Here is a 15221-nt window from a genome sequence, read left to right on the forward strand (position 1 = left end):
TTTTTGAAATATATATTTCCTAGTAATATAAGAATGCTAGTCTGTTTTTTCCCCCATCATTTCTTTGTCTTTTGGTTTCATGATTTATGTGAAAGTCAGCTCTTCGTTTTATTGTTCCTTTACTGTTCCTTTAAGAGTAATGTGCCATTTTTGGTAGTTGCTTTTAAGGTTTTCTCTTTGACTCTGATCTTCAGCATCTTTCCTATGATATTTCTAGGTGTACTTTGTATTTTTATTTTTCTTGATTGGGTTTCCCCAAGCATCTTGAGTGGTAAAGGATTTTCATAAATTTTGGAAAATTCTTGGTCATTATCTCTTCAAATGTTGCTTCTTCCCTGGAATGTCCCTGAGTTTGACAAGTATCTTTAGGGGAAAAATTGGCCATGAGCTTGAATTTCCAGTCTGCCAAAGGCCACGGAAGTTGCTCTAGACCATGGCAGGAGCCTTTTGTCTGTTCTAAGACTTAACAAAGTTCTGCAAGGGAAACTGACTGAAGAAGTCAGTTCAGAACTACAAGAAATCTTAGCCCTTTGAGTTCTTGTTGTATCATCAGCTGTCTGTTGCTTCAAACAGGTAATTTCTAAATTTTAACAAGTTTTTAGGGTTGTTTCTTCTGTTAGGTAATCCATCCATTCTACCTGAAGTAGGCTTCCACCAAATAACTGCATAACTTTTAACCTCAGCCTGCTTAAAATCTGTATTTTGTAACTTTCAGTAGTAAAGGAAGAGGCAGGTTTTGAAGTGATATGGGCCTTATGGTGCCTTCAGTAAAAGTTCTGCCCCCCCCCAAACAGCATATGTAAAACTCACTAAGTGTGCCTATAATAATAAAGGAATTGTAAAAAATGTACAGATAAGATGGTTGTTAGCTATACCTATTGTGTATGGTAGTCATTTCACAATATATGTAATTCAAAGCATCATGCTGTACTTCTTAAATTTACAGTGATATATTTCTATTATTTTTCACTAAAATTGGGAAATAAATTGTACGTATAACAGAAGCATGTGAGAAAACATAGGATTGAAATGAGCATTATTATCAAGATAGTTGGCTTCAATTCTTTATTTTTGTTTGGTAACAATAGAACTGGCTTATTTTTCTTAAGGTATGCATTTTGTGGAAGTTATTTGGATCACATTTACTACTAAATTCTAATTATTGAACTTCAAAATATTGATCCATTCTACACCAAAGTCTGGTATACAGAATGATCCATGCATTATGGTAAGGGATGATCTGTGCTTTATGAATACACACAGTAATCAATAAAATAATGCACAAAGTAATTCACAAATTTACACAGAAATTCATAAAGGTGGGTTTGGGTGTTTATTTCGCCAGTCTCATTTGGGCAGTTATACAAATTGGACTTTTCTGACATAAACAACAAAAAAGGGGAACTTGGAAATGTTGAAGTATATTGGTGAAAATTTCAATCATATTTCTCATCATAGATAAAAGCTATTCATTTAAACAGATAGGAAGTGAAGTAGTCAGTAAGGTTGACTACCATATTTATATCTATATATACTTGTATTTAATTTTGTTCTCATTTTTATCACTTTCTCATTTCAATTTTTAGACTGGATGAAGGCTGAAAGTTATGTTTCAAGTCTAACTTACCCAGTAATTTTCCTTTTTAATGTATTATTATATCCTTAGGGGAAAAAAGTAATTCAGGGATAAGTACAAGTAATTAAATCCAGTAGGATGGCCCTTGAGATTTAAAAATAAAATTTTAGGGGCGCCTGGGTGGCTCAGTGGGTTAAAGCCTCTGCCTTCAGCTCAGAAAATGATCTCAGGGTTCTGAGATCCAGCCTGTTTAGGATTTGGGCTCTCTGCTCTGCAGGGAGCCTGCTTCCTCCCTCTCTCTGCCTGCTTCAGGGCCTACTTGTGATCTCTGTCTGTCAAATAAATAAATAAAATATTTTTTAAAATAAAATTTTAGATTATAAAATTTTAATTGCTCACATTATGCCAAAAGTTCAACTAAGAGGTTTTAAACTTATATCCATATAAGTTTAGCTGGAAACCACATGATCAGCTTACTTGCTTAAATGAACACAACATAAAACAACTGTAATTCAGATAAGTTCACTTCTTATTTACTTCCTATTTCTATTCTATTGTCCAAAATGACAAAATAATGCTTATTTCTTATAAATGAAATTTTCACATAATTGATAAAGTAAATTTGCATAAAATGCCTCAAAGCTATACTGAACAGAAGATAACTGGGACATCAAAAATAAAACATTATTTTGTTGATGCAGGATGTTCATGTCTGCAAAGTAATTTAAAGTGAAAATCTATCACCCAATAACCTTGAAAAGGCCTGAATAGAATAGTCAAAACTCAGAAAAAATTTTCTGACTCTTTTGAGAGGTGGGAAGAAGCTGAAAGAAAACCAGAACAAATGTATACACTAAATTTCACTTGAACTTCTATTTATAGAGCAAAATCAAGGAAAAGGAAGATATGATTTTCTTCATATCTTGAATCCTATGAAATGATTTAAGGTTTATTTAAGGTTCCGAAATTGTTTCAAAGGAATTTACCAAGCAGTGACTTAGTTTTTGTTACTGAGCGTGGTGCCAAATTATAGAAGATTTTCAGAAAATTATTACTTATAAATGATAATAATTTTAAATTTAGTATTAGTATTTACAGAACACATACAGTGTGCTAGGTAAGTAGCAATCAAATAAATTTTTAAAATCCTAGCACGTATGTTGTTCCCAATAGGAAGTCACAATTTTGGTGTTTTAATATCTTACTCAAAGTGCATGTTTATGTACAGTTCCAGAGAAACAAGTAAGTTAAGTTATATGCTCATGGCTTTTGAGGGGGCATAGCCTGGAGAACAGTCAAAAAGGCGTAGGTAGCTAAAAGAATTTCAAACACTCTAAAGACAAAGCTAATGTTAAAAACAAATACCACAAATATATAGAAATGCACAATTTTCTTTAAGACAGTAAGGAGTTGATTTAAATAAAAAATGCTTCTTAAACTATTTGAGTTAATTCATAGTCATGGAAAGATTAATCACTGAGAGAAAGTTAAATATGGAGAATATACATACTCCATAACCAGAATAACTGAAAATGCTAAGTTCAATAAATATTAATAAAAGGAGGAAGGAAGATTTAGTACAATCAGGGACATGATTAGTTTGGAGTAGAGATATTATACAAATTTAGACATCAAAATTTCTTAGAAGAAAGGCATTGCAATGGAAGTTAGGTTTGCCAAAATTAAGGAGAGTCTGACTTGACCAAATACACTCATTAACTGAATTCAAAGCTATTCCTGCAGTTGGGGTTGTCTTGAATTTCTCTCTCAGTGTCCTCAATCAAGAGGTTGGGAAATATTGGCTTCAAGAATTTGAACTCACCGGTCCCAGAGCCTCCCCTCAGACACACCTCATACTGGTAGCTGTGGGACAGGGTCCCCGCGCCGCTGACGTCCACCAGGTGGCCCGGAAACGGACCCTCGGGCACCGAGCAGCCGCCCCCCGACGCCGCCCGCCTCCTCCTGCACAGCCGCACCGCCACGAACACCAGCACCGAGAACAGGAAGAGCGACGACACGGACGCCAAGGCCACCACCAGGTAGACGGTGAGCGGGTCGGCGCGGGCCTCGGCCGCCGCCGCGTCCGGCAGCGGCAGGTAGGGCTGCGAGAAGCCGTCCACCAGCAGCACGTGCAGCGTGACGCTGGCCGACAGCGGCGGCTCGCCGTGGTCCCGGACCAGCACCAGCAGCCTGTGCTTGACGGCGTCGCGCTCGCTCAGCGGCCGCGCCGTGCGCACCTCGCCGTTGTGCGCCCACACGCCGAACAGCCCGGGCTCCGTGGCCTTGAGCAGCTGGTACGACAGCCAGGCGTTCTGGCCCGAGTCGCCGTCCACCGCCACCACCTTGGCCACCAGGTAGCCCGCCTCGGCCGCCCGCGGCACCAGCTCGGTGCAGGGCGCCGAGCCGTTCTGCAGCGGGTACAGCACGAACGGCGCGTTGTCGTCGTTGGCGTCCGCCACCAGCACGCGCACCAGCGCCTGGCTGCTGAGCGCCGGCGAGCCGCGGTCGGCCGCGCCCACGCGGAACTCGAACGCCTGCAGCGCCTCGAAATCCAGCGACCTGAGCGCGAACAGCTGCCCGTTGTCCGCGTTGATGGACACCAGCGAGCCCAGCGGCAGCTGCGGGTCGTGGGGCGGCAGCAGCGAGTAGGTGACCTGGGCGTTGGCGCCCGAGTCTCTGTCGGTGGCGCTCACGCTGCCGATGTGCAGGGCGGGGCTGTTGTTCTCGCGGACGCGCAGGGTGTAGGTCGTCTGGCTGAAGGTCGGGGCGTTGTCGTTGACGTCGGACACGGTCACCGTGAGGTTGTGCTGGGTTTTCAGCCTGGGGGTCCCCAGGTCGGTGACGGTGATGGTGATGTTGTATTCGGCCCGGCTCTCTCTGTCGAGGGGACTCTCTGTTACAAGGGTGTAGAAATTCTTGAAAGTCGGTTTCAGAAGGAAGGGCAGATCCTCTGGAATAGAGCAAATCATCTTCCCATTGTCTCCAGAGTCTCGATCCCGAATTCGGAAGACAGAGACTACAGTCTCAGGCGCATTTTCTGGGACGGAGTTGGTGAGTGAAGTTATGGTAAGTTCAGGGGCGTTGTCGTTCACATCCACCACGTCTATGACTACAGAGCCTTTTCCAGAAAGGCCTCCTCCGTCTATAGCCTCAATTTCCACGTGGTAAGATTTAATTTGTTCAAAATCCAGTTTCTTTGTCAATCGGATTTCTCCTGTGACTTCATTTATTGAGAAAGTTTGTTTAATTTCATCTGATGCTTGGAACAAGCTATATGAAACACTTCCGAAGTTTCCAGCATCTATATCTCTAGCTGAGACACTAAGTACTGGGGAGCCTAGGGGGCTGTTTTCCAAGACCTGCACCTTATATGGGGTGTGAACAAACTCTGGAGCATTGTCATTGACATCTATGATCACAATTCGCACTGTCATGGTGCCAGACTTAGGCGGAGACCCACCATCCAGTGCCATGAGGGTTAAGCTGAACTCAGACTGCTCCTCGCGATCCAGTGCTTTGTCCTGCACCAAATCTGGGTATTTCTTCCCCTCACTATGATTTCGAGTTAGTACATGAAAATGAGAATTGGGGCTGAGAGTGTATTTTTGAAGACTATTGCTGCCCACATCCAAATCCTGAGCTGGTTTCAAGGGAAACAGAGTACCTGGCTGGCTGTTTTCAAGTATTTTCAAGAGCATTTCCCTAGTCGGGAACACTGGGGAGTGGTCATTTACGTCCTGGATTGATAACTCTCCTTCAAAAAACTGAACCGGCGTTTCTAGGAACACTTGGAAATGCAGTACACACGGTTCAACAGGGCCACATAGCTCTTCCCGGTCTAGTTTCTCCCTCAAAAGCAAATCTCCAGTCTGACGATCCAGCTGCAAGCGCTGCTTGTCATCATCAGACACCACCCGGGCCGACCGGGCAGCCAGTTCCCCAATTCCCAGGCCCAGATCCTTGGTCAGATGGGCTACAAAGGAGCCACTCTCTGTTTCTTCCATCACAGAATAACGCATAGGCTCAGAGCCAGCCTGAAACAATAACACCATCAAAATAAAGGCCATCACTTGCCTGTTTGGTTGAATTCTCTCTAGCGTCTCCATGTTGGAGACCCGGTGCTTACATCCAATCCCTCCTAGGAACCACGAAGACTGGAGATACTAAATTCTGACTTCTTGTTTGGTGGAGGCCGCACAAAGTTGCCTTTAATCTTAAATTCATTTAGTATATTGCATCCCAAACTCGCTGGTAACCCAGCACGGCTGGCAAAGCCTCTCGCGTGTATTTTTGATTCCTTTTTGTAACAAAGGAACACGGGAGCTTTTTAGGGCTCTTTATTCACAATCTTAGCCTGCAGCGCCACCCTGCGTCTTGATTGAGGAATTAATATTCTCTAGTCAAAGCTTATTTTGGAAGTGTCCAAATGCAAGTTATTTTTTAAAGTGTATAGAACTTTACAAACTTTTTTTCCCATTAAATTGCATAATTTGTAAGGTTACATATTATATTGAATGAGCTAGAGTATTTGTGAGCACAAAACAAGAGGATACCCTGGTCTCCCCACACTCTAATCAGTGAACTTCAAAGAACTCTACTCCCCCTTTATGTAATCTAACCAGGGGAGATAAATTCTTATAAAATTATAATTCATAATAGTTAATCCTTGATTATTTCCAAGAATGTGGGGAATTTATGATCATGCAAAAGTTTGTTAGGGTGTATGGTGTCACGTGGTCTTAGGGAGACCTTATTTTTCAAAGGAAAGTTTCTATGTCCCTATGCTGCTGTAAAAATGGTATAGGTGAAGAGGCATCTTGCTTTGTTGAGTCCTTTCACAGTGTGAACCCACATTAAATTTAAAAGGAAATCAAACAGTATTAGAGTCAGAATCTTAGGCCTGGATAAGAAATGAAAGGGGTTTTACAGATAAGGAAACTGAAGCTCAGAGGGTGACAGGACTTGATTACTTGACTATTATCAGAATAATATAGAGACAAAATCAAGTGAGTAAAAAAAAGTAAAAAAAAATTGTTATGGTAAAGGATTTAAGCTTAAACCTATTTAGCTAGATAGATATCTCTATTCTTTTTTTTTTTTTTAATTTTTATTTATTTGTTTGACAGACAGATTACAAGTAGGCAGAGAGGCAGGCAGATAGAGAGAGAGGAGGAAGCAGGCTCCCCGCTGAGCAGGAAGCCCGATGTGGGGCTCGATCCCAGGACCCTGGGACCATGACCTGAGCCGAAGGCAGCGGCTTTAACCCACTGAGCCACCCAGGTGCCCAGATATCTCTATTCTATAATTAATTTACTTCTTACTACATTCCTCCTTTGTATCCCAAATACCATATTCTTCCAGCAGCTGATTTGGGCCAAATTAAGAAGCCCTGATTTAAAGCATTTTAATCTTTGAGCAAGGGGTGCTCATAAAGAGGAGAGACTTATTTATAAAAAGAATTCCAGCACAGTGTGCTGCTCTTGTGAGTTCCCTGATATAGTAAGTTAACTGAGATACACTTAAGCAGTTTATTGGTTACAATTAGTATACAGAGTGGAGTACCATTTATCTTGGCATGTACGGGGTTTTCCCTCCATAAATATCTTGCCATTTTATTTAATTACTTAATTAACTCAATAAATTAGAATTCATGTTGAATGAATTATTTTAAAAGCATGTTAATACTTAAGTTCTGAGAGTGACAGAAAGGATTAGAAAAAATTCTTGAAAGGAGCTTAGATTATGGTACTCATTCAAAAATGTCAAATGAATAAATAAATTAATCCATTCTAATGATCATGTTTCCATTTCTATAATAAGATTATTCCCAGATCATATTTTCAGGCATAAACATGTCTGAAAATAGACAAAGAATTCTCAGAGAGTATGACATGTGCCAAGTACTATGCAATTAAATTTACTTTGATTCTAGTTCTAGCAATGGCAATAGTAACACTAATACACTTTAGAATTCTTTTAATTTAAGGCAAATCAGAGGAGAATATGATATATATGACTAGTAAATGAAAATTTAAAATTATAAAAGAAAAAGGCAAAAATATTATTTTAGATATAAATGGAAAACAAATATCCTGGACAAAACAAGGAGCAACTGTTTACAATATAATAACCAAGCTCTAGTTAGATTCAAGTTAAAGTGTTCAGAACAAAACTCAAGCTATATTTTGTTTACTTATTCCTGTATGTTGACATTGAAATAGTGTTGCATATCAGCTCTTTTCAGTTCTTTGTCAATCCAAAGCAAATGAAATTTAGATAATATTAACACATAGTGCAACTACATGCTAATTATTTTAAGCATTTACACATATTAATTCATTTTATCCCTCAACAATCCTACATGGTGGACACTCTTATTAGCCACATTTTATAGATGAAGAAATTGAGGCATAGAGAGTTTAAATCACCAGCCCATAATCACTCACCATATGAAATGGCAGAGCTATGATTCACACTGTTACAGTTTGGCTCCAGAATCTATTCTCTTATCCACATAAGTGGAACTGGGGAAGTGATAATTTTTTAGATAATTTAGATAATTTTTATGAGACCAGTGCTCTAACCCCTGAGCTACAGAGCCAATAATTTAGATAATTTTTAGATAATTTAGATTTTTTAAGATAATTTAGATCCAAACTTCAGCCTTGTCTTGGTTCCAGAGATATCATAGGTGATGTATTTGTGTTCGAGTTTGCAATTAATATAAGAATCTTTAAAATGGTCTGTTTTCCTTTAGCAATAGATGCCAGCAAAAAAAGGTGCTTACAAAACTTAGAAAATAGAAGGGAAAATAGTAGTGTTTTGTTGAGATCATTAATTGGCAAAAAAAAAAAAAAAGAGTGACATATGCTATGAATTCCCTGTAGTCTTGATTATTGGAGAAAAAGATATCTATGTATTAGATCTTTTGAAATGTTATTAGGGTATAAAGTTAAAAGCAAGAAAGACAACCTAAGAGGGAAGTCTTACCTCATGAATTATTCCCCCTCCAAAACTGCTAAACTTAGAAAAAAATCTATTATGTTTTATCTGCATGGAGGAGGAGTTAATGATATCAAGGATAATCACCTGAAAAACCAGCCTATTCCAGTCAGGAGAGTTGCATTATTCATTCTGAAGGATTCATATTACAACAATTTACACAATTTTCACCAGAGCTGAAACACGACATTTAAAATGTTCTTTCCATGTTGAATATACAAAAAGAAAGAAGAAGTTTTGATTCCTCCCTGGTAGAGTACAGAACTTTAAATTTCCTTGAAGAAAAGATAAAAATCATTTTAAAGGAATTTGAATACAAGTAGGCCGAAAGTTCAAAATACAAAATCCATACTCTGAAGTTTGGAATACTCTCACTTGTTTAGAAAAAAGTGAGGGAATCTTTTTTTAAAACTTCATGATGACTTGAGAGCTGTTTTGTTCTTAACGTGAAAGAGGAGAGTAGAAGGAATTAAACATTAATTGTTGAGAGAGATTAATTGGTAAAATAGGAATTAGATTTTTTTTTAAGATTTTATTTATTTATTTGACAGAGAGAGATCACAAGTAGTCAGAGAGGCAGGCAGAGAGAGAGAGAGAGGGAAGCAGGCTCCCTGCTGAGCATAGAGCCCGATGCGGGACTCGATCGCAAGACCCCGAGATCATGACCTGAGCCGAAGGCAGCAGCTTAACCCACTGAGCTACCCAGGCGCCCCAATAGGAATTAGATTTTAACTAGTATTTTTAGTTCCTTGAATCACACTTCAGTAGTATTATCTCAAAATATTAAGCTAACACTAATAATTGGTTACTATTATGGTTTATGGATTTTGTTAGAAATTCTTACACATTTTGAGATCTTCTACTGTCGGGAGCCAGTACAGGAGGCCTACTATAAGAGCTGTAAGGGGCTGAATATGATTGGCTGTTCATTTAGGTCCACTCACGCGGGAGGTGCATGAGCACTGCGGTGATTGGCTAGGCAGGCTAAGCTGCCGGTGTATATATGCTTGAATGTACTTGTAGAGCCGGCCCGCTGGGAGCCAGGCCTCGCCCCGCCGGCCGGAGGGGGCCGCAGCCGGGACCATGGCGGCGGGCGCCGAGGGGCGGCGCGCGGCCGGCGGCGGCGGCGGTGGCGGCACCCGAGCGGGGCGGCGGGAGCTGCGTGCTGTGCTGCGCCAGAGGGGGAAGAAGATAAAAAGAAGCCATTAAAGAAGTTTGCCTCCACGCGTGTCTCCGTGTCGTTCTTGCTGGCGAGAGCGACATTCTACTAGATAGATAAATTAGGTACTTCAGGCTGGCCATTTGAGTGAAATAACTATAAAGCAAACAATACTGCTCACTAGTAAAAGCAAACAAAAATTTAATATCAGTTAAAATTCCAAACTAAACCTTGAAGATATTTTTAAAAATCACATTTACTGGGGCACATGGGTGGCTCAGTTGGTAAGCATCCAACTCTTGATTTTGGCTCCTGTCCTGATCTCAGGGTCCGAGATTGAGCCCAGCACTGGGCTCCATGCTGAGTGTGCAGCCTGCTTAAGATTCTCTCCACCCCCTTCTTCTCTCCCTCTGCCCTTCCCCCATCACAGTCACATGCTCATGCTCTCTCTCAAATAAATAAATAAGCAAATAAAATCACATTTATTTTTATTTTTTTAAAAGATTTTATTTATTTATTTGTCATAGAGAGAGAAGCGAGAGCAAGCACAGGCAGACAGAGTGGCAGGCAGAGGCAGAGGGAGAAGCAGGCTCCCTGCCAAGCAAGGAGCCCTATGCGGGAATCGATCCCAGGACGCTGGGATCATGACCTGAGCCAAAGGCAGCCGCTCAACCAACTGAGCCACCCAGGCGTCCCTAAAATCACATTTATTGAAATGTAATTTTTGAAAGGAGATAATCTGAATAATGAGAATTTGGCTTGAGAAATTTATGATGGAATCTAAGATAATTTCTGTTAATTCCTTTTAGTGTGTACTAAATAAAAAGATAGTATTTGTATGTTTAATGTATCAAATTGTTCAAAATCTAATGTCTAACTTATAATACATCTTTCAACTCAGGAAGTATGAGTCTTCTAACTCTATAGTCCTTTTTCAAGATTGTTTTTGCTCTTCAGAGTCCCTTGCATTTCCATATGAATTTTAAGGTCAATTTACCAATTTCTGTAAAACAACAACAACAACGCAAAAAGCCTGCTGGGATTCTGATAAGGATTGCATTGAACCAGTAGACCAATTTGGGAGGCATCACCATCTTAGCAATAGTGAGTCTTCCAATCCATGAACACTTCCCATTTACTTAGGTCTTCTTTATTTTTTTTCAGTGCTGTTTTGTTGTGCTAAGTGTAAAGTCTTGCACTTATTTTGTTAATTGTTTTCCTAAGCATTTTATTATTTTTGATGCTATAATAAATGGAATTGTTTTCATTTCAATTTTGCATTTGCCAATGCTAATGTATAGAAATATAATTGATTTGTGAAGATTATTTATTTATTTAGAGAGAGTGTGCATAAGCAGGGATAGGGGTGGGAGAGGGGTGGAGGGAGAGAAAGAGAGGAAGCAAGAGTCTCCACTGAGCCAGGAGCCCTATGCGGGCTGTATCCCAGGACCCTGAGATCACCACCTGAGCTGAAATCAAGAGTTGGATGTCAACCAACTGAGACACCCAGGCACCCTCCTTAGGATTTTCTTTATGTAAGATGTTGTCATCCACAAATATACTTTAACTTCTTCATTTCCAATTTGAATTATTTTCTTTTTCTCATCTAATTGCCCTGGCTACATTTTTAGTACAATATTAAATAAAGCAGTGAGGAGACATCCTTGGTTGTTTTTCATCTTAGGGACAAAGTCTTTCACCATTCAATATGAAGTTAGCTGTGGGTTTTTATAGTTATCTTTATCAGGCTGAGGATATTCCTTATTCTTCCTAGTTTATTGAGTGTTCTTATCATGAAAAGGTATTGGGATTTGTAAAGTGCTTTTTCTGTGGAAATTGAGATGGTAATAGGGTGTATTGCTCTAAACCAACCTTTAATTTCTGGGATGAATTCTACCTGGTCATGGTATAATCTTTTTTAAAAAATTTTATTTATTTGATTGAGAGATACAGGGAGATAGCACAAGCTGAGGGAACAGCAGGCAGTGAAAGAAGCAGGCACCCCGCTGAGCAGGGACCCTGGGATCATAACCTTAGCCAAAGGCAGATGCTTAACCAACTGAGTCACCCAGGTGTCCCTGTATAATCCTTTTTATATGCTGCTGGAGTTAGTTTGCTAATATTTTGTTGAGAATTTTTGCATCTGTATTCATAAGGGATATGTTATTTAGTTTTCTTTTCTTATATTATCTTTATCTGGTTCTAGCATCATGACAATATGGGCCCCACAGAATGAACTGGGAAATGGTCCCTGCTCCTCTTTTTATAATTGGATTTGTGAAGGACTGGTATTAATTTTTTTAAGACTTTATTTATTCATTTGACAGAGAGACACAGTGAGAGAGGGAACACAAGCAGGGCGAGTGAGAGAAGGAGAAGCAGGCTTCCCACCAAGCATGGAGCCCAATGCAGGGCTGGATCTCAGAACCCTGGGATCATGCCTTGAACTGAAGGCAGATGCTTAATGACTGAGCCACCCAGGAGTCTGTGGTGTTAATTTTTTTAAAAAAGATTTTATTTATTTGACACAGCGAGATAGAGAGAGAGAGAGAGATCCCAAGCAAGCAAAGAGGCAGGCAGAGAGAAAGGGGAAGCAGACTCCCTGCTGAGCAGAGAGCTCAGTGCAAAGCAGGGCTCAATCCCAGGACCCTGAGATCAGGACCTGAGCCGAAGGCAGAGGATTAACCCACTGAGGCACCCAGGCGCCCCTTAAACTTCAGTAGAATTCCAGTTCTGGGCCTTTAAAAGTTTTTAAAAAGTTTTCTTGGAAAGTTTTTGATTACTGATTAAATCTTGAATAAGATAAGACATTTATCATGAAAAAATCCATTTGCCCAAAGATTTAAAAAATTTAGGCAATTAAAATGACAATATTTAGACAACACAATTTTGATTTTTTTTTTTTTTTTTTTTAAGATTTTATTTATTTATCAGAGAGAGAGAGGGGGAAAGAGCGAGCACAGGCAGACAGAATGGCAGGCAGAGGCAGAGGGAGAAGCAGGCTCCCTGCTCAGCAGGGAGCCCGATGTGGGACTCGATCCCAGGACGCTGGGATCATGACCTGAGCCGAAGGCAGCCGCTTAACCAACTGAGCCACCCAGGCGTCCCACAATTTTGATTTTTTTAAATAATAAACCATCAATTGTTTTAGAAGTTGAGTTTCTCATCAAAGCTCTTTCTCATAGATAATCCTTGTTAGCTGGAGATAACTGACTTCAGCAATCTGAACCCAATAGTCTCTGACATTCCAGTCAGAAACCTCTCACATTAATAGTTCTGTAATGAAGTCCAAATGATGTTGATATCCCCCAAATGCTAAAAAAAAAAATGGCAGTCCACTGAGGGGTTCCTGTTCATCCTCCATATCACTGAGCAAGAGCAGAACATTGAAAGAAGAAGATGGCTGAGTCAACTCAGTGATTAAGAGAACAGAGAAACTGTCAGCTGAGAAGACATCTGTGGAGGTTCAGTGAATGACAGGTTAACCTGGGATAGGTCCTAGACCATGTCAAACAGAGGTGACATCTAGTCTTTAATAACAGCAATGGTTTGTGCCTCGTTGTGCCTATGACTTTGAAGCTTAGATATGTTTCAGTGCTCCATACTTCAAAGCTGTGGGCCCACATGCTAAACATCAAGTACCATGAAGCTTTGGATCATTGACAAAATAGTCCTGTAACTCAGATTGCCATCCAGGTTACCACCTTGTTCTGTGTGGCACCAGCTCAGTGCATAATACAAGATAGCTTTGCAGCAAATCTTCTTGGTCATCCAGTACTACCATGTGCAACACTGTCATATCTATTAATCAAGACCTTAATTTTTTTCCTGTAGGTAATCCCCATGTATCAATTACTTCAGTTACAACTCAATATTCCTCAGAACCAGCTTGTTTACTCTGCAGATTAGAAAGTAAAAAATGTCTCCATTAGCTCCCCTGTCTATAGCCTCAGCCATTAACAGGACAAACAAGAGGCAGAGGGTGACCTTCTCTATGAATTTGCCTCATGGAGCAAATGCAGAGCAGGACCGTCTGAGGAAGACTGGGACACTGATCAAACGCATCATTAGGTGTTGGTCTCAAACTTCTACTTGTGTGTGACAGAGCGGAGCTAAGCTTAATTAAGGCTTAGACTTATAGAGCCTGGGGCTGAACCCCACCCTGAAATTCCTTCTTCCGCTCTTCCACAAGACTACCAAAACCAGTACTGGTATGAGGGAAACCTCCAAAGAGGATGAGTTGTCAATAAAATATCACCAAGCAAATGAGGATGACTAACAGGATGAAAAATGGACTCAACAGATAAAAGAATGTATACATAAGAAATAGAGATTCAGAACAATATGGAAAGAACTTGAGTAAATGACATTTAATTTCCTCAAACAAAAAAGAAGGAGATAACAATTGTGAATAAAAAAACAAGTTGTTGGGCGCCTGGGTGGCTCAGCGACTGCCTTTGGCTCAGGTCATGATCCAGGAGTCCCTGTATTGAGTCCTGAATTGGGCTCCCAGCTCCATGGGGAGTCTGCTTCTCCCTCTGACCTTCTCCCCTCTCTCTCTCAAATAAATAAATAAAATATTTAAAAAAAATTAAAAAAAACACAAGTTGTTGTGAAAGCTGACCAAATATGAGTTAAAAAAAAATAACCTAAAGTTACTGAAACAAACAAACAAAATCAATATATTGTGTAGATCTCAGGTTGGGACCTAGCAAGTACCAGAACGTCAAGAATAAAGAAAAAAAATCTAAAGCAGAGTAAAGAAGGGTCATCGGGCTGACTCAGTTGGTACTTGGGTTCCGAGTTAGAGCCTCATGCTGGGCATAGAAATTACTTTTTAAAAAATAGAGTAAAGAAGTTTACAGATAAAAAAAGAATGACAATTACACTGATTTTATACTTTTTTTTATCCACAGTGTTGAATACTAGAAGAACAGAAGGAAAATGAGTTTAAATTAAAAAATCTATGTTCGGGGCACCTGGGTGGCTCAGTGGGTTAAGCCGCTGCCTTAGGCTCAGGTCATGATCTCAGGATCCTGGGATGGAGTCCCACATTGGGCTCTCTGCTCAGCAGGGAGCCTGCTTCCTCCTCTCTCTCTCTCTCTCTCTGCCTGCCTCTCTGCCTACTTGTGATCTCTCTCTGTCAAATAAATTTAAAAAAAATCTTTAAAAAAAAATCTATGTTCAACCAAACTATTGGTTTAGAATATCAGCATTAGACATAAAAGTAATTCAGAATTACAACTAACAGATCTCTAGCTTTAAAATATATAGGAAACTACTCTGAAAAGCAAGTATAAATAGATAATAAAACTAGTGGGATATACAAAAACTTTGACATTTTTAAAGTCCTCATTTATAAGGAGGGGCACCTGGGTGGCTCAGTGGGTTAAGGGCTCTGCTTTTGGCTCAGGTCATGATCCCAGGATCCTGGGATCGAACCCACATCGGGCTATCTGCTCAGCAGGGAGCCTGCCTCCCTTC

General features: G+C 40.2%; 1 protein-coding gene across 1 annotated transcript; it reads right to left on the minus strand.

Moving 5' to 3' along the window:
• Window positions 1-1907: 1907 nt before the first annotated feature.
• Window positions 1908-6015, minus strand: PCDHB4 (protocadherin beta 4). Its single transcript, XM_045075384.1, has one exon. The coding sequence runs from the start codon at window positions 5680-5682 to the stop codon at window positions 3292-3294; it is 2391 nt and encodes a 796-aa protein (XP_044931319.1). The 5' UTR covers window positions 5683-6015; the 3' UTR covers window positions 1908-3291.
• Window positions 6016-15221: the final 9206 nt, after the last annotated feature.

This window comes from Mustela putorius, unplaced genomic scaffold (assembly GCF_011764305.1).
Source record: "Mustela putorius furo isolate JIRA1106 unplaced genomic scaffold, ASM1176430v1.1 tig00000145_pilon_pilon_pilon, whole genome shotgun sequence".
Classification (NCBI taxonomy): domain Eukaryota; kingdom Metazoa; phylum Chordata; class Mammalia; order Carnivora; family Mustelidae; genus Mustela; species Mustela putorius.

Excerpts from the sequence above, each read along its gene's own strand:
- PCDHB4 (XM_045075384.1), bottom strand. The coding sequence starts at position 5,682 with ATGGAGACGCTAGAGAGAATTCAACCAAACAGGCAAGTGATGGCCTTT.